This window comes from Centropristis striata, chromosome 17 (assembly GCF_030273125.1).
Source record: "Centropristis striata isolate RG_2023a ecotype Rhode Island chromosome 17, C.striata_1.0, whole genome shotgun sequence".
Classification (NCBI taxonomy): Eukaryota; Metazoa; Chordata; class Actinopteri; order Perciformes; family Serranidae; genus Centropristis; species Centropristis striata.
The window spans coordinates 29,198,589-29,223,542 of record NC_081533.1 but is presented as its reverse complement, the minus strand read 5'-3'; the positions used below and the strand labels follow the sequence as shown (position 1 = coordinate 29,223,542).

Below are 24,954 nucleotides of genomic sequence, written 5' to 3'. Positions count from 1 at the left end.
GGATCACAGTGCAAATTTGAACTATATCGATATATGCGATAGGGTCTAATTCCATATCACATTTAAATATATCAATATATCTTTTACACCGACATATCGCCCAGCCCTAGAGTCTACACTTTTGCCAACAGTGTTACCAGCCACCTGGACTGTCAGTATAGTTCTGTTGTTGTAAGAAGGTTTGAACAGGAATTGTACGTCCCGTCTACACCTTAAACATAAACAAACACTGAAGTTCAAATGCAGTTACTGTGCTTGCAACACTTTGCAAACTGTGAAATGGATGCAAAGTCTTGACTGCCGTCTTTTTGGTGTGATAAAGTGCAACTTTTAAACGAAAATTACAATGTATCACAACTTGGGATTTATTCATGAGTTATTACCATGGATGGATCAAGAGAATATGATAAAGTGTTGGGGTTGGGGCCCCGTTCATTTCCAATGAACAGCCTCGTGGCACATTAAGCAAAATTTAATTCCTGTGCTTAAAATTACCGAGGTCTTCCTCATCTATGGCACATAGAACAAGCGCATTAGCATTTAATTTAGCCTGGCCTTGCGAAAGGGTGACCTTGGGCCCAATGTTATTATACCCGGAAGTTGTAATAAAACTGTTTAGTCACTATATCAAATTGGCTTCACAGCCCAGAATTGTGAGCTGGGCCTTTGTTTTTCCAACTTTGACCTACAGTACTGTACTTATCACAGTTGTGTGTACACAGTTTTTCTGCAATGTAGTACAATTACAAACCTTTGGGATGCACCAATATGAGCTATCGCGCAGACTGAAGTGATGGCCAAAACTTGGGCCCAAGTTGTAACAAACACATAAGATTCTTTATCAGAGAAGATCAGACTTCAGGAGATGGAACCATCAGTGTTTTGACAGTGATAATGTTTATCAAGGGTAAAAAAATCAAAGGGAACATTACATTACATGTCATTTAGCAGACGCTTTTGTCCAAAGCGACTTACAATAAGTGCATTCAACCTGAAGGTACTAGACATAGACCACAGGAATCAAGTAAGTAAACATGTCTAACTATGAACGTTTAAACCCCTGTAAAACTGGTTTAAATGGGGAGATTAAAAACAGAACAAGGGGAAATAGAGTGTGAGTCTGGTGTTGACTTACCTGAGGTTGAGGTAGGTGAGGGCCTGGAGGTTGCCCAGGCTGGAGGACAGTGAACGCATCCCATTGTGATAAAGGCTCAGGGTCTCCAGAGAGATGAACTGACAAAGATCTTCCGGCAACTCACACAGGCGGTTCTTGGACAGATCTGACAACACACAAAATCAGTAAACATTAGACTGGTCCATGAGAGTTTCTCCAGTATTCAAACTACTACCAAAAACAATGGACATTCACTAGTGGGAACTAGAAAACAATAATACTCAAAGTTTCACTCTCAGAGTTTTTGAGAGCACTTGATTAAGGGCTGGGAATTCAGTAGAGAAAATGATAACATAATTATTTTGGGACAGATTTACAATTTTGCAAGATTGGAAAATTGAATATTCAGACTTTTCATGATTTCTGGAGTGAAATGCTTTTTCACACACATCTATAAACCACTTCAGCAAACTGTGGTGTACAGGTGAAACATTTTAGAAAGAGAAATTTCCAAACTAGGTAAAATAAACAATTTTAGCCCTTAAGACCAAACAACTGGCAAAGAATGGATATTAATGGAATCCATACTAGATATCTGGTACTTCCATAATATGGAGTATTCAAAAGAGACAGAAAAGAATGGTCCCAATCCTAGACTTCCCACGACAGCCCTTGATAGAATCTTTTGTTACAGCTCTTTTGTTTCCAGCAATTAATGCACCTTTTCTGTGATCATTTTGTAATTCCAACTGAAACACAAACGACCAGCCTAAAATGAACAAATAGCTCAAAGCAGGGAGCCCACACTGCTGTGACAGAATCTTGGCAAGATGAACATTCAACTCCTGACCAAACTGGGTGAGGGTTTCCAGAAATAGCTGCAATTGGCTGCTTCCTGCTCTCTTGTTTGCAGAGTAACTGTATCTGGGCCATTCTCATTGAAGGGTACATGGACACCCAATTCAAAATGAAGATGCATATTCTCTATCAGTGTATGGTCTATTCGTACAGTTTCACTTAACATGATATAATTCCTTCAACAAGGGCAATTTCTCCCTAGTTTGTGGATGTTATATTTTAGTCTTGTTGCCACAATAGTTCAGCTTAACCACTTCAACTCCTTGAAAATGCTTTTTGTCAAAATAAATGCTGCTGAGAGCTGAATTTTGGAAGAACTGGCATGCCCCTTTACAAAGGGGTCCCTTGACCTCTTACTTCAAGAAATCTGAATGAAAATAGATTCGATGGGTACCAACATGAGTACTAGGGGTGGAACGATATGGATTATTTTTCATTTAAACATATGGAAGAGCTCAGAACATAAAATGGTAAAATCATATTTGATTTTTCTGAGTTGATATAAACAGGTTGTGTCTAATGTGCAGGCCCCGGAATCGAACAGAATCTAAGTGGTATCGAGGCAGACTTTGTGATATTGGCAAATATCATATCGTTGTCCAATCAATTGATCTAATATCATGTGGTGATGAAACCTGTGATTAACATCCCTAATGAGTCTCCCCTTTACAGACTTCACTTTCTACTAATCCCATGTACTTTTTAACAAAAAAATACAGTTTTTCTCAGACAGTTCAAATGTGTAAGTTTTACAGTTATATTTGAATATCCAACTGGTTCAGAACGCAGCAGCTCGGCTTCTTACCGGTTATAACAGACTACATCACATCACCCCGATTTCAGCTTATTTGCGATGGCTCCCTGTTCATTTTAGGATTGATTTTAAGATTTTACTGATCACTTTTAAAGCTCTTTCAGGTCTGGCTGCTAGCTATTTAACAGAATTACTAACTCCTGGTCAAACTCTAGGCACGACATACACAAATTGTTATAGCTATAGCTATAGTATATAGTTTGTTTTTTCCAAGCATTCTGTATATCTCCTCTAAATGTCCCTTTTTATTTTATTTATTTATTCAATATTATTATTATTTGTTTGGTTTTATGTGTATGTATGTATACATGTGTATGTATGTATGTATGTGTGAATGTATATATATATGTATATATATATTTTTTGTTTTGTTTTTTATTATTGTTTATTTGGCTACTGTTCACCCCTCCTGTCTTTCTTTGAGGGGGAGAGAGTTGTATTTTCTCATTATCATTACTATTTATTGTTTTTTGCTTATTTTTTGTGAATGTAACTCTCTGGTTCGGGGGCGGGGGGTTGTTCTAAAAGGGGGAAAAATGGGTGAATTGTACCTTTTCTGATTGAATATGTATTATGTCCTGACAACCCAATAAAGATATATATGAAAAAAAAAGAATGACTAACTCCATACGAGCCGAGCCACATCCTTAGATCCTCTGGTGATGCCTTTCTGACCTTTCCAAAGTCAAAATTGAAAACCAAAGGTGACCAGGCTTTCTCCACAACAAGCTGCCCGAGGAGATAAGGCGATTGAGTCAGTCACTTCTTTTGAATCACTTCTTAAAACCCACTTTTATAGACTTGCTTTTATGTAATGCTTTCTATCTCTCCACTCCTTTTTACTTCTTCACTTTTTACTTCTTTACTCCTTTTACCTTTTATTTTCTGTGTATCTAAGAATGTCTTGTGATTGTTCCTGCTCTGTCTCTTATTGTTTTTCTTTTAATGTAAGAATTGTTTTTGGCCTCATGGCATCATTCTCTGTGTTTTTAACTGCTCTCTGTCGAAGCACTTTGTAAACTGCTGTTTTAAAAAAGGTGCTATACAAATAAAGTTATTATTATTATTTCTGTATAATGGTGTCTTGGAATTGCATAAATCGAGAATGAATGGAGAGCTGAGACTCGTGGACTTGTGGATTCAATGAGCCCAGAGTTCACTGTAATGAGACCATCTATTGAAACTTGAGCTCAGTGTATAAAATTAGCTGCTGTGACCTCTAGGATAATCACAGCCTCATGAAACTTTACAACCACAAACTAGAGACCTGGAGCATTCAGAGCATCCTCTGGGTGGCGTATGCTTAAGTATATATTGACAATAAGGGGGTTTCTCAGCATTTTCATCAAAACATTTTCACAAAATCCCAATTTTTGGGGAATTGGGCTTGTGGTAGAGCTATTTAGTCATGATTTGGTGGGACTGTCATTTTTAATTGAGCTGGAACAAAACGTCAATTGACGGAAAATTAACCAGTAACTATTTTTTTAATTGATTCATCTTTTTATTATACAGTACATGGGAAGACCCAGAACACAGTGGAGGGATTACATCTCTTGACTGCCCTGGGAAATCCTTGGGGCCCCCAGGAGGAGCTGGACGTTGTGGCTGGGGAGAAGGACGTCTGGAATGCCCTACTTATCCTGCTGCCCCCGCGACCCGGCCCCGGATAAGCGGAGGAAAATGGATGGATGGATGAGTATTTGAATAATCAAGACAGATCGATCTATTTTTGAAACACAGATTGATTGTGTTTGATTGTGAACATCATCTTCCACCATCTTCTCTATTTTCCGTCTCCTTATTTTCTTTCCTTTCTTCTACCTTACAAGCATGGCCTCTTCTTCTAGTCAGGCGGCTTAGGACCAGATTTGAGAAGAATGGGGACACACCGGACAAAAGCACCACATTTTTGTGCTCTCTATGACCATAGGTTTCAATTTTTGGTAGGAGCCACTTCATCAAGATTCCGGAACGGATATGGCACCCATATAAAGTCTATGAGAACCAGTATATCTTCCAAGCCACTTAAAATGTCAATCTTTGTGTCAAAAAATAAATTTTCTGGGTCAAGGAATCATTTAAAGCCCTTGAGAATATCAGTAGGTTATTACTTTTGCCAACAATAGTTTATTTGGTTCATTTTGACAATATATGACCATATATTCACCATTGTAGATTATGCACAACTGTTCTAATGACAGAATGGGCCTGTTCAGTATAAACCATATCACCAACATATCCTCTTCCTTGTAGAAATTAAGCTCTATATCAGGCTTAGTGTGGGATAAAAAAAAATGTGTGCAGAAGACAAAATAAAGCAGCAATAGATTTTCTATGGAGCTGCAGTGATTCCAAAAAAGCTCCATTAGCACTGAGCTTTCAGTGGCAGCGGGATGAGACAGAAGTCTGTCAATGGCAGACAGCCCAATGGCTGTTTATTGATTGCTGTTGGGAGCAGCAGGGCTGGAGGAGGGGGCAGTTCCCCTCTTTGTTCCGGCTTTATTTAGAAGACTTAAACTGAAAAAATCAAAAAAGAAAGAAAACAATCTATGACTTTTGGTAATTTACAGTTTGATGGGCTAATAAAAAGGGCACATTGTGCATTTTCATTATTTAGAAATGTATTGTATACTTAAGCAACATTTTTCCTTGATGGATTCAGGATTCAGCAATCTGATGATAGACTGATTTGGGAAATTGCAATGAGTAATTTTCATATTTTTTTGACATTCTAATACCAACAAATTTATATTAACAGATAAAGGGGAAAAAGCAGGTTTCAGCATTAACCAAGCTACAGTTAAACTATTAACCAATTTAACAACCAACATATAGAAACAAGATGGCAAACCAACCCATTTCAGATCTCCAAAAACAGCTTAGAACAGCTAACAAGTAGAAATGGCCAGAATAAGAAAGAGGACACCAGTAAAAAGAAGAAATGAGGAATAAAGCACAAGTACTTGTGCTAGCCACACTCATTAATGTAAGCATGAACAAAGAAACCAGACAGTGTTTTACTATCAGGACCATTTCCTGTGACATATACAGACAAGGTTCAATCTAAGAGTGTGTAAAAGTAATAGTGCCTGTACAGTGGTCTGAAGCTGGATTTTTCTCTGTCTTTACTGTCCCATAGCTGGAGGGGAGCTGTCTGAACATAAGATGGGGGTGGAAATAGCTGTGTGTGTGTGTGTGTGTGTGTGTGTGTGTGTGTGTGTGCTCTGGGGGATGGAAAGGTTGTATAGCCCTGTATTCATTGTTGAAAAAGACAACCAGATATCTAGGAGCTCCAGTTTGATTTGAGAAGGAGGTGAGGGTTTGAATGGAAAAAAAAATCTGCAATAGGCAAAGGTACAACCCCAATTTTAAATAAAAATGGGACACTGTAAAACTTAAATTGAATCAATGAATGCATTAAATTTAGAATAGAGTATACAAAAACCAAAACTTTCCCAGTTTGAGACCATATCTTGTCTTTGTACTGCATTCAATTGAATGTAGGTCGCAAATGATTTGCACATCACTGCCTTCTGTGTTTGTTGTGTTTTTCACAGCATCTCAACTTTTTGGGATTCCTGGTTGTATTTGCTACGCACACATTCACGCACAAAATTTTAAATACTATACGTATGTGCACCTTGCACTGACTTCAATCACTCCCTAACTTTAAGACAGAATCTAATTACATTCCAGCTCTTATCGTATCCAAACCCATGCTACATTACTACAGATATGGCCCATATTTGGTCTTAAGTACAAAGACATAGGAATGCACAAACACACACACACACTGCCTTTCCCTGCTCTCTTTTCCCCCCCCAAGAGGCATGTTGGCCCAAATGCCCCAGTAGCTCATTCACTATTGGCAACATGGGAAAAAGTATGTGCTGTGGAATGGGCACTGGCTGGCCATGGTTCAGACAGCGGGGCACTGACTTTAAACAGGCATGCTGTATGGTCCAGCACCAACTCTGTCGGCTCAACAAAGCAGCATGAAGAGGAGGCCAGCCAACATGTCATGATGACAAGAACGAAGATTCTTCCGGTTAAAGAGCTGACTCACACTGGCCCTTGCATTTTGTTTCCAAATTGTCTAGATCCAGCTGAAACAGCTCACAGCTGCTGTTTTAGTGAGTTTGTGATAGATTAGACTTGCTTTCCCTGCCTGATGCAAACAAAAAGGCCGACCTTTATGTATTTTCTCAAGTGGTTAAGTTACTTAACTCAAGGTCCATTGACTGAATTGACGGTGGTGGAAAAAAGCCAGATGGGATGTGGTCCAAGTTAAGATTTGTTGGAAAAATGGGGGGAAATACATTTGACCAGCTGGAACTTTGTAGGTGGGATTCAGCTGGGAAGTCACCCTTTACATAACTATTGAGCTATATTCATTAAAAAAAATTGATCGATCCCCGACCATGGCAGCCTACATGTCGAAGCTCCCGATGCTGCGTTCATCGGTGTGTGAATGAATTCCCAATGGTGGCACCAGTGTGCCCTGGTAGCCTCTGCCACCAGTATGAATGTGTGTATGAACGGGTGAATGAGCGTAGTGTGTAGTGTAAAGCGATTTGGATAAAAGCGCTATAAAAGTGCACTCCATTTACCATTTACCAAAAAAGGTAAGCCACACAAATGGCAAAATTTCAAGGATGACATTAAGGACGAGATCGCAGATACAAGCAGCTGAAATTATTTTTCCTCCGTAGGGTGGCTGGGCTCAGCCTTAGAGATAGGGTGAGGAGCTCAGACATCCGGAGGGAGCTCGGAGTAGAGCCGCTGCTCCTTCGCATCGAAAGGAGCCAGTTGAGGTGGTTTGGGTATCTGGTAAGGATACCTCCCAGGCGCCTCCCGTTAGAGGTGTTCCTGGCACGTCCAACTGGTAGGAGGCCCCGGGGAAGACCCAGAACATGGTGGAGGGATTATATCTCGCCCTGGATAAGCGGAGTAAAATGGATGGATGGATGGATGGATGGATGGATGGATGGATGGGGTCATTGGTGGGTGGGTGGATGGATGGATGGATGGATGGATGGATAGATGGATGGATGGTTGGATGGATGGATGGATGGATGGATGGATGGATGGATGGATGGATGAATGGATGGATGGATGGATGATAGATGGATGGTTGGTTGGTTGGATGGATGGATGGATGGATGGGGTCATTGGTGGATGGATGGATGGATGGATGGATGGTTGGTTGGTTGGATGGATGGATGGATGGATGGATGGGGTCATTGGTGGATGGATGGATGGATGGATGGATGGATGGATGGATGGATGGATGGATGGATGGATGGATGGATGGATGGACATTGACAGAAACAACGGAATCCCTCAGGGAGGCCTGTCTGAGCTCCTCACTATCTCTAAGGCTGAGTCCAGCCACCCTACGGAGAAACCTCGTTTCAGCTGCTTGTGTCCGTGATCTCATTCTTTCAATCACTACCCAAAGCTCATGACCAAATAAGTGGGTTGGAATATAGATGGACTGGTAAATGTGAATCCGATTGAAATGGTCCAGTACATCACTTGCTGACGCCGCACCAAATCATCTGTTTTGTTAAAACACTACATTTCTTCATTTATCTTGAAATAGCCAGCAGCTGCTAGCAGCACAGCTTCATGTTGAATGATAATGATGACCCTCACTACTAAAAAAAAACAACTTATTCACTTCTCTTTTTCCTCTATTTTCCTCTCAGTGGCTGCAATACATTTTTTGTGAATTTACCCATCAGGGTCTACTCACAATTTGCCAGTTGAATCATTGCACTTTTTTTTAGCTGCATTCCTGTGCACAGAGCAATGCAGGAGCAACAGCGTGGCAGGCTGTGAACTTTACAAACCCAGTCTCAAAATGATCCAACTACAAAACTAACTGCGATGGAAGTGGAGAAGGTGAAGGAAACGACAGCATGATGCTGGATGGTGTGGCAGGGTAGAGGCAGGACAGCAGGACTTGTGTCTCCAGTGCTGAATAAACTAGTTCTGAACCAAACACTGCTACAACCTCCTCTCTTGCAGTAAAGAGTGTCCGGTTGATAGCGCTGTTAGCAGCCCGGCAGGAGAAATGTCTGTTGTGCTCAGATTTGAAAACTGAACTAAGAGCAGGATGCACACTTTCCTTTGTCCGTCTCTGGGTGAAAAGCTGATGATTTCACATCACAGATAAAAAAAACAAATAAAAACAAAGGCAATTAAATGTGTGTCTTACAGGTAAAACACAAGAGAAATGTAGGTTGATACAATAGTTTAGTGCGGGGTGCTGAACTGACACCAACTGTGCAGAGAAGTGAACAATATAAGGTGCATTGCAGAAAACACATCAGTAAGAATTAGGGCCGGGACTTTAACACGTTAATTAAGATTAATTAATTACAAAAAATTAACACGTTTCAGGCGGACCGATTATACTGGAGCACCAACTAGCGTTCATGAGTTCAGACAACAACAAACCACAGTGAACATGAAGGAAGAAGCTGATGAGACCTTTGGTTGGCCCCGTGGATGATGGGACATTTTGTTACTAAAAACCAACGGATGGAAGCGTCGATAAGAGCATGGTTGTGTTGCTATGCAACAAGGAATTTGCATATCACCGCAGCACATCGAGCCTCAAGTATCACCTCAATGCTAAACATATAGCAGCTAGCGGCTAGTGTGGTAGCTAGCGTGGATTGTGTTTTACTTCAAAAACCAAAGTATTCTAGTTTACAGAAGGTCTACCTACCTATAGGCTACCTGGATTTATGAAATGTACTACATTTCTAAATATGCTATTGCTACACTTAATGGCAAAAATTGCACTGGTCTGTTGGACTTGAACAAAAATAAACAATATTTTTGTTGCTTAAGCTTATGTATTCAGTCATTATTCAATGGTATACTAAAAATCCATGTGAAAAAAATTACTTCTCACTGTTCTCAGGTCAAATATTTATATGCGATTAAAATGCGATTAATTTCGGGGGTTTTTTAATCGAGTCCCGGCCCTAGTAAGAATGTGTAATGGTAAAAACAAAAATATCTTTATTATTTAACTGATTGGACTACAGATGTCTGCCTCTCATAAAAGAAGCTTTGGTATTTTAAAATCAAATTAGGTTTGCAACCTTTCCAAACTCTGAATCAAGGGGAAGGTGTCCTACAGGAACTATGAGATCAGGTCATACATTCTAAAACAGAGACACAGGATTTCAAAGGATCAGCAGAACAAGGAGGATTGACCTGTCAGCACACAGCACTGTGACTAATTACAGGTCAGGATGTGATGGAAGAGGATCCACTTCAAACGCATCACTGCTGACCCACTGACCTCAACTACACTCTGGTAAGCAGGACTTTAGTAAAGTCTCTTAACACTTGAGAAAAACCCCGTCAGTACATTGAAACAGTTTCAATGCCAAAACAAAGGAAATACAGGCAACAACAGTCTCACATTCTAGATGGTGTTGCGTAACCTGAGGCCTCACCCAGGCCCCATTCAAAACACTGACATAATCAGCCAGGACTTTACCCTGCTGCTCCAAAATCTAACTTCATTTTGCAGCCGAGATTACACAATACAATAGTTTCACAAGTCTTCAAAGGTTTTCAGACACAATTTTTCCGGTTCCGCACTTGTTTCATTTGGCATTTGAATCATAACACAAGAAAGAAGGTGCTGACATTTTAAAATATAAGCCAATAAAAACTACACACCTGCACATAGTACTGGTTACTGTCTATAAAAACCTCACCTATTGCAGAACTTAATACCTTTGTAAGTTACAACACTGCTCCTGTAAGCTGCTAGTACCATAAGAAGCTTTGGGCCAATACAGAGTAATCAAGTTCTTGTTGCTATGGTGGCAACCAGGTGCTGTTTGTGATTGGGTGTTGCTTGGTGCATCAACAAATTCATGTAGGAGCTACAAATTGCATCGCTGACTAATTTTGTTGCTAGTAGAGACACACCAATAATCAAACTCTGTGCTCACAAATGATACCACTCAAAAACAAACATATTATATCTGAATGAGGGCTGGGAATGAACCAAACACTGGCCCTGGAGGGTGGGAGATCTTGTTGATTTTTTTCTGAAAACCAACAATGTAACAAGCAAGCCCACTTCACACAGCAAATGGCCATGTGTGTAGAGGTGTGAAAGTGGGTAGTTATAAATTCTCTCTCAAGCTCTCTTTTTCATTTGTTACACAAACAGCCAGAGTTTAATCAACTCTTTTAACACAGTCTAAAAAGCAATAAAAACTGCAAACCTAAATGATATAGTATTCACGGCAGGGCTGTTACACTGGACTGTAAAATACTTTGAGATGTTCCTTTTCATTTTTCAGTCTTCTTTCTATTTTTTGTGTTTTCAAATTCCTTCAAAAATAAGATATCAGGTTTCTGAACGCTTTACCTGCTTTAGGGTTGGGACAGAGTTCTAAAAAACGGCGAAAATAGTGAGTAATAGTAATTTTTCGGAGGCTGTAGCGTGCTCAATTTTAGGAATATACTGGAGTTACAGGTATCATATGAAACTAGAAGATCTAAGGTATCTATAGGCGACACAATATTATGATGCATGCATCATGATATCGTGTCGGTAAGTTGTTGAAATAACGCTGCAAAGTTAGGCTACTTTTTTTATGTTTCATGGTGATTTTCAAAGTAGTGATGTGACCTCTCACATGCTATTACAATGAAAATAGGCTCTCTGGGTTCCCACAAGTCTCCTCTGTACATAGATATTTTTTTACTTTATGCAAAAGCCACATAGTTTTTCTCATGTAGTAGAATTTTCCATTTCCGTCGACTGTATTTGAATATTTGTGTATACTGATTAGGGCTGGGCGATATATCGATATAAAAAATATATCGATATATCGCCCAGCCCTAATCAGTATACACAAATATTCAAATACAGATATATCGATATAAAAAATATATCGATATATTTTTAAATGGGATATGGAATAAGACCATATCGCATATCGATATAGTTCAATTTTTTTTTTCTTTATATGTAAATTCTGGCCTTACTAGGGTTTGTCATATTTAGTTCTTTTGTAATGTTCGTTATTCTTTGCTAATATATATATATGTCAGAAAAAGATACGCCTATTTTATTTCATAGACTATTTTTATTTAAGCTATATTTCTTTATTTAAATGTGCACTTTATACACTTCAAAACTACTTGGGACATGTCATATTTGGCTTTGACTTTGACTGAACATTTGCTCTCACTTTGCGATAAAAATATCGGGAAATATACCGTATATCGATACTTTTGGTCCATATCGCCCAGCCCTACTACTGAGGTCCCTAAACAGGCTGTGAATTACATAAACTGGGTATCAGTGGGAAGCTGAGACTCTTGTGGATTCAATGAGCCCAGTTTTCTTCATGTGGGATGATGTTAGTCATCAGTAGTAGCCAGTTCATTGGAGTGAGGCCATTTCTTCAGTCTCGACCTCACTGTATAAAATGAGCTGCTGTGACCTCTAGGATAATCACATAACCATAACTTACAGGAAGTAAAAGGTGAAAAAGGAAGTAAATCGATGCTGATAAATTCTTGCTTTTCTTCCTCAACCTTGGTGTGCAAAGATGATGAATAATGGGGAGAAAAAAAAACGACCTCTCTTCAATTCTCTTGGCTTAGCTTAGCTGATTAGGTCAAACTTGTTCACGCTTGCAGATTTTAAAACTAAGCTGAGTGGCGATGATGACGTACCAACAATGTCAATTTTAAGCAGCAAGCTTGAAAATATATTCCACGTCACTCAGCCAAGAAACACACAGTCACACTCGGCCCTCAGCGTGACACTGAAATGGAAGAAAAGAGGGACCCTGGGCCTCCCTGTGTGTCGAGAAGCGTGTTGTGTGTTCACAAAATGAAACTCTACTCATATCGGATTATGACGAAGGAAGGTGAGGTTTGTAAAAAGAAAAAAGAAAAAAACGGTACAGAGGGTGGGGTGGGGTGAATGAGTAACAGGCAGATAATACCAGCGGGAGAGCGTGGACAAAGGAGCTGAGGAGCAGCCAGAGAGAGGATGAAAAACACAAAGAGGCCAACCAGGATGATGCCAAGACAACAAAACCCCTGAAAGGAGTGACTCAACAAAAAGAGGTGCTCTTTACTGCTCCACGAGGCTGAAGGGACTGTTGGGAAAGACCTGTCTCTGCAAACCCAGAAATAACTGAGTCACAGGGAAAGCAATACGGATGGACTTCAAATGCTGCTGTTTACAAAGCCTGTCCAACAGCCATCAACTGACTTAGCTTGTCAAAAGTATTTCTTAGAATACTTGCGACCAGAAACCCACCATGCTAGTCAACAATGCGACCATATTTGGTGGAAATAAAAGGTTGACTTATAAGCAATAAAAGACATCACTGCTCAATACAATGCTCTGCAGCTATAGTCTTACTTGGTCAGGTATGGCAAGCTGTTTATGGTGGCTAATGTTAGCAAATGTTAGATATTGTTGATATTGTTCACCAAGCCCTGAGACACACATCTGTCTCTTTAGCTGCTAATTGCTGTTCATTAGCTAGTCTCTAATTGTGGCTGTCTAGTGATGGGTCAGCAAATGTGTCGTCTCTATGTAACTTAATAGAATACATTAGTAAATAAATGCAATAAACTCATTAATAATACAGAAATGACCCACTTGGGTAACAAGCATGGTGAAACTTTTTGTTTCACATGGGCTCAACGGGAATGAGTTCTTAAACCAGGAAGTAAGTTAGCATGTTAGCGCCCTGGGGTCTAACCTCTTTGACTCAATGAGGATTGAGAATGGGTTGGTGGTTAGATGCCTGAAATAAGGTCTGTGGTTAACACCAGCTGAAGAGACATTTGATTAATTGTTGTACAACATATAATCAATTAGTAAATCCCCCAACTAGTGAATTTTAAAGTTTTTATGGGTCCTTAAAAAGGCGGTTGCTAACAAGTGGCTAAATGAGACTACAGTGGTTGTGGGGGACATTAAATGTCATCAAGCCAGACATGGACAGAGACTCTCTCACTAGTCTTACAGCCTCTAGTCGTGTTTTTCTCTTGCAAACTCTTGTACATTGTAGATTAGTTTAATAAACAATTTATTCAGCTACAGTTTTGCTAGCTTGTCAAAACGGCTGGTTAGCTTGTTAGAGACCGTGTGAAGCTAATGGTATTGACGTTAAAGTCATGCGACCGTGGTGTAGTTCACTATAGCATAAGGTTAGCTTTTTACTTCTGTTTGCTGCATTAATGCTTCAAACATCATAAAAGTGGGGTTCATTTGTGAAGATTATCCTGCTGAGCAAAACACGTAAGTACAGAAACGTGTGTTTGCCACAGAGCTGATTTTCTGCAATGATACAAAAAATCTCAATAGACCCCATGGACATCTCCGGCCTCGGGACCGGCAAAAGTGACCCAAAAGAGACACTAACTGTAAGCCCGCCAGCAGCGACTTTGCATCATTTGCAGACTGGACGCTGAGGGGTTAACATCTCCTGCTCTGACTGCAGCTGGGAGGGACTGCTGCGGGAGGAATGGGCCGCTTGTGAGTGCTTTGGGACGGGGGAGGAGCTGCCGGCAGCACCCACTCCTCGTTATGAACCGCCAGAGTAGCCTCTCTGTGTGGGAACCTTTTCTCCTGTTTTATGTCAGTGAGGCAGGTAAGACCCCTGTATTTACTTTTAAACTTTTTATTTGTGGTTAGGTAAGTCAGTTGCAATTAAAAGATATTTTGTTTGTTGTTTTGGCCGTGCTCACCCTGAAGAGAAACTACCTGTTGTGTTAAAAATACATTTGTGCTGGACTGCAACTCTGGTCATATTCTTCTTCTCTGGGAGTTGGGATATATTAATTATAGTATAGTTGTTAGTATATGTAGCTAGTATATTTTTTACATATTAATTACACATGCAAAATGAAATTATATTGGTGCAATTTACAAGTTTAATTCTGAAACAAATCTAATTTTATAATTACCCTAGTGATTAGTTTACAGATAAACCTCTAACCCCTATGCCCCTAAAAACTGTTACTCATTTTTCACTGTAGTCCAAAGTGTTGTTCTGCGTTCCTATTTATTTTCATTCATGAGCACATGTACTCTTTGGGCAAAAAGTTAGCTTGGAGCCCTGTATATCTGACAGTGAGAGCTTTGTTCCTCTGTTATGATTTAAAATAAAAATGCTAATAAAAATAAAAAAGTCTTGGGCAGAAGGACTTTTTGACTTCTGTCCATCACCTTTAGTCATCTGGCTAGAAAGACGGTGCATATGTTGATTTGAATACACATTAATTCTTTGCATTCAGTGTCTAATCCTTACCAGGTTATTCAAAAACCCAGATTTTTCTTCCCCACATGCAAAATAATCACAATATAAATCAAAACATGCACATTCTTTTAAATTAGCTAATCTTATTTAGCAGACACACCTTACCCTGGCTTATTTAAAAAGAGAAGGATTTGAATCCGCCATTCAATCTGATGCTGGGTTTATTTCTCAATGTTGCCAATGACAACACAACTCTGTCTGCTGTAAGACAGGATGTGGTTGTATTGATTCCTGTTACAGTTTTAGTTGCAGTGAGGAGCAGAAGCTCTGTTAGCAGTATGTGGGTGTGGGTGAGACTGTTGCATGACTAGGCCTGAGTGTAAGAATTAGAGAACTACATGTTCTGTAGTTAAGTAAGTTATGTAGATGTAACTGGATAATATGAGTTAGACCCATTCCTAATAGGTTGGAGTGAGGTTCCTTCACTCCACTGTAGTCATCACTCTGTATATTCACACCAAGGTTATTATAGTTAATGAAAACTAACAAAATAACGAAAACTAAAATTGAAAAAACATTTTCGTTAACTGAAATAAAAACTAGAGTTTTTAAAAAAACCATAACTAACTGAAACCGTATTTTGTGGTTACAAAACTAACTAAAACTAACTAAAATTATAGTGAAAATGTCCTTAGTTTTGGTCTTTGTCAACTTTTTTCATTCATAATTCAGTGTTTCTATTTCAACATGCAGGAACACATGGTGAATATGTTTACTGAGACTGGGATGTTTACACTTCAACCACAATACAAAACACCCGGAACTGTAAGAGTTAATAACCTTATTGGGGCTGAGATGGATAAACCAAAGGAAATGAAGGCACATACCCATTACAAAAAAAACTAAAACTAACACTAAAACTAATAAAAACTAAACTAAAACGAAGCATTTTCAAAAACTAATAAAACTAAACTAAAACTAGCAAACTCACTTTTAAAACTAACTAAAACTAACTGAATTTGAAAACAAAAATTCACAAGGAAATTAAAACGAAAACTAATGAAAAATCCAAAACTATTATAACCTTGATTCAAACTAATTCATTCTGTGTAATAATGTAATTCTAACATTACTGAGTGGCAGATTTTCCTTAACTCCTTATTCAAATTGGCACAGCAACAAACAATATGTGACCCCCACAGGGCCAGATAATTCACAACTCCCTGCCCTCAGGACTTACTGATGGTTATCAGCTGCTCCAGCTATAAACCATCATATGCACAACACCAAAAGCAATATTATTTCCATTGCCCGCATGGCACATAGAGACAGTCAACCATTAACACTCTCATTCACTCCTACGGGCAATTTAGAGTCACCAATTCAGCCTAAGCTGCATGTTTTTGGACTGTGGGAGGAAGCCAGAAGACCCAGAGAGAACCCACTCAACACAGAAGAGCCTCAAGCCTGATTTCCACTGGGCGCAATAAGGCCGCGGAATGGCTGCACTGTTGCTGATCGCTGCCACTCTAATCAATGGGACCATTTCCACCGGACGCACCGCGTAACGTCTCAGCAGCGTCCCAGCCGCAGCTCTCTGCTCTGCAGCACAATCAATCCGTAGCATTTGGGTGGTTGACGTGAACTCAAATTCAAAGTGAAAAAAAGAATAATTCAAAAATATATGTCAAATGACATACAATTATATTCCCTTATATGTGAATAATTCAAAACTGAATGTGTCCATTTCTAATTCTTCATTAGCATATTATTAACTTTTTGGTGTGGTAGTCCTAAAATGTGTCCACCGGTGCAACAAAATAAAGAATGTCATTATTTAATTCAGAGAATGTTGGACAGATAAGATGGATAAGCCCAAGGCATATTAGTTATGAATATTTTTATCAATTTACATTATTTTCAATGATCAATCAATGCAAATTGATAAAAAAAAATTAGATCAATACTTAAACTGCGTTGTACCAAAGGACTACCTTAAGACGACCAGTTCCAACACTGCACGGAAATAGTAATATTATGAAAATATTTGAGACAGAAGTGATCTTGTGTGCAGTCCACCTGCTCCAGAGATTCTTCTGTCCTTCCTGATTCTGGAAGGACCCCTCTCAGTAATGGGGTGGTCACATTAATGCCTGTTTTATATCTACATAATGGCGTTGCTCCAGGAGGACACCAGTTTTGCGGACAAAATGTAATGTGTCATAATAACTCTACATAGGGACCTTAACACTTATATCCTCTAGATTCATTAAGTAAACACTCGTATGACATGCATTCAAGTATTTTAATGTATTTAGATTAATGTTTCATTAAATTTTTCAGGAAATCCGACACAGAATCAACGTAATACACTTCCGCCCCCTTTCAAAATAAAACACAATACACAGTTCATGTAGCCTAAAACTACTTCACATCAACATTACGTCTTGACCGCGGGCAACAGATCAGCAATCAATCAATCAAAGGGTCTCAGAGGATTGAGACATGGAGACAAGAGACTGATTGTTGAAGTGGAACATCATACAATCATTTATGACGTGACGCATTCTTTTTATAAGGATAGATGGTCAGATCAAGAGATCTTCCACATCAGAGAAGCAAAGTAAGCTGTTTATCACGGGATCTTGCGGTCTCCCGTACGTTCAGGATTATTGCGTGATCTTGTGATCTCGCATGTACACAGCTGGCTCGCTACGCTGCTGTCACGCTGATGTTACGCGCCCGGTAGGAATCCCCAGTCAGGGTGGAGTCGGACCCGCGACCCTCTCGCTGTGAGGCAAGAGCGCTAACCACTACAGTACGTGCTGTAGATTTTTTTTTTTTTTTTTCAAAAGAAATTCTTCATGAAATTCACCTGTTGACATTCCTTATGGTAAATGGTAAATGGACCTGCACTTATATAGCTTTGCGACCACTCAAAGCTCTTTACACTACAGACTGCGCTCATTCACCCTTTCACACACACATTCATACTGGTGGCAGAGGCTACCCTAAACGGTCCCACCTGCCACCATTGGGAATTCATTCACAAACCGATGAACACAGCATCGGGAGCAATTTGGGGTTCAGTATCTTGCTCAAGGATACTTCGACATGTAGGCTGCGATGGTCAGGGATCGAACCACCAACCCTTCAGTTGGGGGCCAACCAACTCTACCAACTGAGCCACAGCCGCCCCTTATGCAGATCATGACAAGCAATACCAACTTCATTTTAACAAAGGGGTCTATTCTTAACCATGGGAAATCATTCTACAACAGTGGAGAGGAATCCGGATCAGAGATAGTGTAAACGTGGAAAAAAAGACTTCAATAGCCGTTTAATTTATGCTCTATGAAAATATAGAAGTGTAACTTTTTAAACATGTGAAATGTAGAAATTACAACTGCGGTAGTGGAAGAAGGCTGAGTGAGAACTGCTGAGTGCAGTGATTCACATGCTGTTGTGACTAACCAAAACCTTTGTGCTTTAGTTAGATAACAAGACACAATATGTAAATAAGATGGTTATGGGCTTGTTTCAGTTTTTGTGGGGCTTCACTAGTCTTGCCGCGGTAGTCTGGTGTTACAGTGTTCGTACATACACCAACCACATCAGTTGCACACTTTTTTTTTTTAAATAGAAACCTATTTACTTCATTTCCGCATTTCAGGGCCACATTATTGAAATAAAAAAATATGATGTTATCAAATCTTATTCAGATGACAGGGACTACAATTAATAACTGAGAGTGACGGGACTACCCGAATGTTGGAGACTAATGGAGGAAGAAGCAAAAAGAAAGAAAAAAAAACAAACTTTAGCAAATGTATTCAAAAGAAAAGCCCCATCTGTTTCAACCTTATTTACTCGCTCTCCCCTCAGTCTGTCTCCTTTCCTCCACACAGACTCCTCCTCCTCCCCCTCCATCCTCCCACTTCCTCCTCTTCTTCTTTCCCTCCTACAGACTGCAGGGTTGCCTTAGCTCTTGTATGCAAAGCTCAATGTGGTCATGCAAAAGCGGAAATACACACCAAACACACTGCTGACGACACCTACCAAGTATACTTAACACAAGTCTTGCATTGCCAGAACATGAACATCAGTCATTAAGGCGGTGCTATCATAATATCGTGCACTGTTAAAAAAAAAAACCCTGTTGTTTTTACGATAAAAACCGGCAGCTGTGGTTGCCAGAACTTTACCGTAATAAATACGGTAGAACTTTTTTTAATATTACGGTAAAAAGATATTGGCACTGTTGATTTCACGTTTAAGATTGCCATTTTATTCCATTTTTTACTGTATAAATAAAAGATTTTTTCATCAAAAGAAACACTGTTTTGCCATATAATTGACAAGCAAATACTTTATAAATGAAAATGCATAAATTAAAGATTTTATCATTAAATATTACAGTATATTTTTGTTAGCTATATGGTGTTTAGTACATTTAACAGTGAGACAAAGTACTTTTTACAAAAGATAAATGCAAAAATGACAGTGGCGGCTTGTATATATATTACATTAATTACATATTACAGTGTATTTTACACTGGATTTTCCCCAAAACAAAACTGCAAAAAATACTGTTCTGGCTGATATATACATTTACGGTGTTTCATTGTTACTGAAACTGAATTAACCCATTTATCATTTTACGGTCTTTTACTGTCATGGTTTAGCAGTTTTTCACCGTAAAATCTACAGACATTTTTTACAATGTGGCATGGTTGGTACCTGGATTCCTTCTAGTTTCAAATGATCTTTTCCATAGCCCTAAAATTAAGCTCCCTAAAGCCACTGTAAGGGGGAAAAACAGGAAAAAAAAATGAAAAAAACAGTGGAATGCCAAGGGGTTAAGTTTAAATACAACTGTTAGCTAACAGCAGTCAAATATAGCCCACTGCCAAGATCATAGCTTTTTTAAATGTTCTAAATGCACTAAAAACAGAGAGATATTGAGATATTATAGCTGAAACGTATCTAACTCTTAGTGCTCCAGATTAACCCATTGAAGCCTGGAACGCGGATACGTCGTTTTGTAGTATTTGTATAAGCTCTGCATTACTTTTTGAATTTCATTTCTATCTGCTACAGAGGCTGAAAAATCTATTATTTAGTAGAAGCGTTGACACTTCTGTTGAATTTCCAGAAAAACTTCAGGTTTTAGGGGCTTATTCTAAAATTGCCCAGAGGTTTTACAGGCAGTTTTAGGCGTCAATGGGTTAAAAAGTGACAAAGAGGCAAACAGATTGAGCGGGGAGTAGAAATGTTAAATGTTAAATGTCAAAAACCTTGATGGCAACAGCATGGACACTGCAGGGGTGTCAAAGCCAGTTACACCACAGAAAAGAAAATACAGATGCAAAACAGGTGAAAACAATATTTACAGAAGCAGGGATTCTTTGACTTCTTTTTAAATTACAAAAATGTGAAATTATAGGTATTGGTGTCAGCCATGAGAAGCAGGCAATTAGTGGTTAACTCTATTGTGCATCCCCATAATAACCCAAAACACGCCTTCTTTCCACACCCATGGTATGTGCATAAACAACAATATTGATAAAGATTTAAGTTTTTTTGTTAACTAAAAGCAGAATGTGTGTAGTCAATGCTACTACATTAATCTGAGAGCAAATAGTTCATCAACTTCCACACAATGTAGAATAATGAACATGCATTCAACTCTCATTTGACCTATTTTCATGAGTTAATCCCTGGTTATCACAGTTCCCACAAGTTTTTTTCCCCACACATCACTGCTCAATCATCCTGCACCTTGTTTTAACCACCATACGAGTCTTTCAGTTCTTTAAAAATAGTTTAATTATTTGTGCCCTTACACTCAAAAAAAGCAAACTGGGTGTCTGTTACCTTATCCTTAGTCTAACATGTAGCTTCTACTAAATAAAACAATGTTTTAAAACATATAGTTTTAGCATAAAATGCAACACTTTAAAATTTACTAGAATACATTATGTTAAAACAACCTAATTAAATTGCTGAATATAATATTCTGTTTAAAAATGATTTATTTCCTGAATAATCACTATTATGTTCATTTTCATATGATAAAGGTAATCTTTTAGGCTAAACCACCTCAACCTAACTTTGTTTTGTTGGCTCAGCACAATTAATTCATGTACTTCACTATTTTAAAAAGTAGTTGTAACTACCCTATTAAATAAAGTAACTCTTAATAATGTCATACAAGTTTAAATGGCCCAAGAAAATTATGTTCTAAAGTTACAATTACCCTCACAAATCTAGTTGGACTGACCCCTGGTAATTAAGTAACAGTCCAACATATTTACATTTTGTTCACTCAACAAAACTGTTTCTCGCTAAAGTAAAGCATTTTATTTAGGTGGAAATGATTTCCATAATTTTATTTCCTTCTGGGAACAAGTTATTTTTTTGAGTGTATGAAAAGTTACAACCAACACCCTTCTCTCCAAAATTCCAGATTTGGATTATATTTTGTGTTAAAGATTTGGTTCAGTAAAATAGTGTATCCGGTGATATCTCTGGAGTAATATATGCATACTAAAACCTTGCTATTCCAACCTCTCCAGGGCCTCATGCCTTCTCTATAGTGTAGCGACTTCCTCAGTAAATCGGCCATCTGGACACCAAACACTGAGGCAGTTAATGGATCTGCTGGGTTACATAAGACAGGCAAGGCCTTGGCTTTCATTATTCACCAGGCAGTCCACTCACCATTAGATTATTTACACACACGCTTATAATGTTACATTATGTTGTGGGACTAACAGAGCCAGGAGGAATGGGACTGGCGCCCATTAACTAATGGCTGCCTGTTGAGCCTGGAGGAGACAGGAGTCACAGCAGATAAAAGGAAATAAAGAAAGTAGAGAGCCTTCCAACCATGCAGCCATGATGTCCTGCTTTCAATTCCAAACTGGGACTTTCAGTGTGGGTCAACTGTCCTCCAGCCTCTCTTGTCATGTCTTTCTGAGTGTGTTAAAGGAACACTCCACCGTTTTTTCATATTAAAACATGTTATTCGGTCAAGTAAGACGAGTTGATACAGACCTCTTGCGTCTCAATGCATGCACTCAATCGCCCTGGCGCGCGGAGCTACTTGGCTAGCACTTAGCTTAGCCCAGTTCATTCATTAGGATCCAAACAGATGGACAGTTAGAGACCAAACTCCTCCACGTTTTCCCTATTTAAATACAGCTACACGAGTAGTTAAACGACCAAGTATGGCGACACAAAATAAAACGTGGCGCTTTTCTAAGCGGATAAAAAGGATAACTATAATGTATGGCGGAATAGCACTTGGGAGCACTTCGACTCGGCGCAGTAATATCATCACTCCTGAAAAATCTTCTCCCCCTCTCCCCGGGCTGAACACTCAAGTTGTATAAGCTAACGTTATGTTATGGCCACTTCCAGGACAACCAAATACCATACAAAAGGATACTTACAGTGTTGGGTGATCCACTTTGTTGTGTTCGTGAAAAACGGTGGAGTGTTCCTTTAATTGGCTGAGTTCCCTGTGCTAGCTTTACAGATGCTACATTATTCTTAAGATACATGTGATGTCAATGTGGAGTGAACAAACTAAGTTGATGGTGGAACAGACAACACATCTCCTTGTTTTCAAATGCCTGTTTGACATGCTAAGCTGACATACTTGTTAAGGCTAACAACTAACAAGTGTGTCAAAGCCAGACATATCTTCTTCCTCTGTGCCATAGAATGAAATTGTTGTTCAAAAATTGTTAAAACACATCAATGTGCCGCCATAGACTGTATATAAATAATGGACGAAGTCACTGTGATGTCACCCATTGGTTTGTGGCCCGTTGGAACCATCAAGTTCAGCGTTACACTCGTCTCCATCTTGCGTCTTCATCTTGTTTCCGATACGGGGAGCAGACCATATTTGGACTGTGGAGGAGGAGAGGGATCTGATCACTGACTACAGCCTCTCTACACCTCAACCTGACTGAGAGAAGCTGCTGCTAATTCATGTTAGCATTAACTTGAGCATTAACTGGGATGTTAGTTTTGGCTAGCAAAAAAACAAAAACTAAATGTACGTTATTTACCGAAAAAAAATGAACAGCGACTCCTTAGAGTGTCTGTTAGTCCAACCAAACACTGAACAAGATATTTTTACAGAATAAAACGTTCAAATAAACTGTCATTAAGTGAAAATACAGTGAAAGGTTCAAAGTTATGAGACCAAACCGGTAAACGTCCGTATTTATATCTATATAACATTATATATAACTTTATTGACATGTTGCCGTGGATACGCATTGCTCTGCTTCTCTCCTGGTGACGGCTCGTCTTGTTAGTGACCTGTCAATCAAATGTAGCCACGCCCCAAATCATACAATTCTTTATCTTCTATATTCTTTTAAATGGGGCCATTAACTATTAACATGAAATTGTCTTGAAGAAGAGCTTTTACTAGCAATTAAGAGACCATAAACTGAGGTAATAAATCAAGTGAGAAGTTCTGAAATGTTTTCGCAGCCAAACTTAGCGCCCCCTGCTGGAATTTTTGGTAGAATGTAGGCTTAAGGCACTTCCTGGTTTGCCTCCCTGCTCAGACCCGGAGGTTGCCGCCCGTGTGCCACACTGTTGCACTGGTTGACATATTCCTTCATTTCCATGAACACACACCAGGGGAGTGGCGATTATCGGCCCGTCTGGCCATACAACAGGCTCACAAGGTTGGTTAGCGTGACGCATTTAGAGTTATGAGAGAAGTCACCTACTGGTACTACTCCTATTTCCAAAATTTCTGATGAATGTTAAACCTTCAGGCATATGTGATATATTCATGATATATTTATACTACTACTCTGCAGTGATTCATGTTTGCCTCAAGTTGACACCGTGACATAATTAGACAGTAAAAGGGTTTTGTTCTGAATTCTTTACATTCAGAGATATAAGAGAGATAATCCCAAACAGGTTTCTTACTGAAGTTGGAATAAATATCATGACAATTCAATACAAAGAGGTTGCAAAAATACCCAGAGCCGCTGTTATGGTTCTGCCGTTAAAAAAAGCACTTATTAGACATAAGTTCAGTTATTACTGCGAGTGCTGCAAGAAAGTGTGAGAGAGGAAAATAATGAGTCCACACCTCCTGGACATGGGCAAGAGATGTGAAACGAGACAAGGCTATTTTATTAGGTTTTAATAAGTTGGCTCCTTCAGTCTATTCAAACTGATAGTTATGCTGTTTATGTTATTATTATACTGTTATACTGGGCCACCAGAGGGTAGTCTCAGGGCAGCTTGGCTGAGAAACATGGCGACTTGCAGGGCTTTTAAAAACTCAAATGACTATGTTTCTGTTTGGGTTTAATCCTGATGAAAAAGGTGAGCCAGTCAATAAGCAAGCTTTTTTGGGAGATTTTTGGTATTGTATTTTACAAGTTAAATAAAGTGCCTCAGAAGAACAACAGCGAGCCAGGGCATGGCAGAGAGACAGCAGGGAACCAGCAGCATATTCTAAATCCCACTCATACAACTTAATTCGACCAAACTAGAGTTGTTGGTTGTTTGAGAAGCTGAAAGACTTAACTAAGAGGCTGGGTGACTTTTGTTTTGGTTTCTGTCTAGATTAAATGGTGTGTTCTAGGTGAGTTAACAACTCAATTAAGCTAACTTAGTGTCAGTTTGGTAAAAGAGAGAAAGTTGTATGGTTGTATTTTCTCTTTAATAAGATAAAAATTGGTGTAAGAATCATTCCTTTCTTCGCAAGAGACTGTTTACTGTAGCAATCTCATCATCGCTCGAACACATCAACAAATACGTATACCGTCATATGCCGTATACACTGCAAAAAAAGAAAAGTTGGGTGAACTCAAAATTTCAAGGCAACAAAC

The 24,954-nt window shown here is 39.1% G+C and overlaps 1 protein-coding gene across 2 annotated transcripts in view; it reads right to left on the bottom strand.

Moving 5' to 3' along the window:
• Positions 1-24,954, bottom strand: part of lrch4 (leucine-rich repeats and calponin homology (CH) domain containing 4) — an 80,717-nt gene that overhangs the window by 39,873 nt on the left and 15,890 nt on the right. For both annotated transcript variants that reach the window (XM_059354564.1, XM_059354563.1), the window contains exon 2: positions 1,136-1,280. In XM_059354564.1, the coding sequence (XP_059210547.1) occupies positions 1,136-1,280 (145 nt within the window). The remainder of the gene's footprint in view (positions 1-1,135; positions 1,281-24,954) is intronic.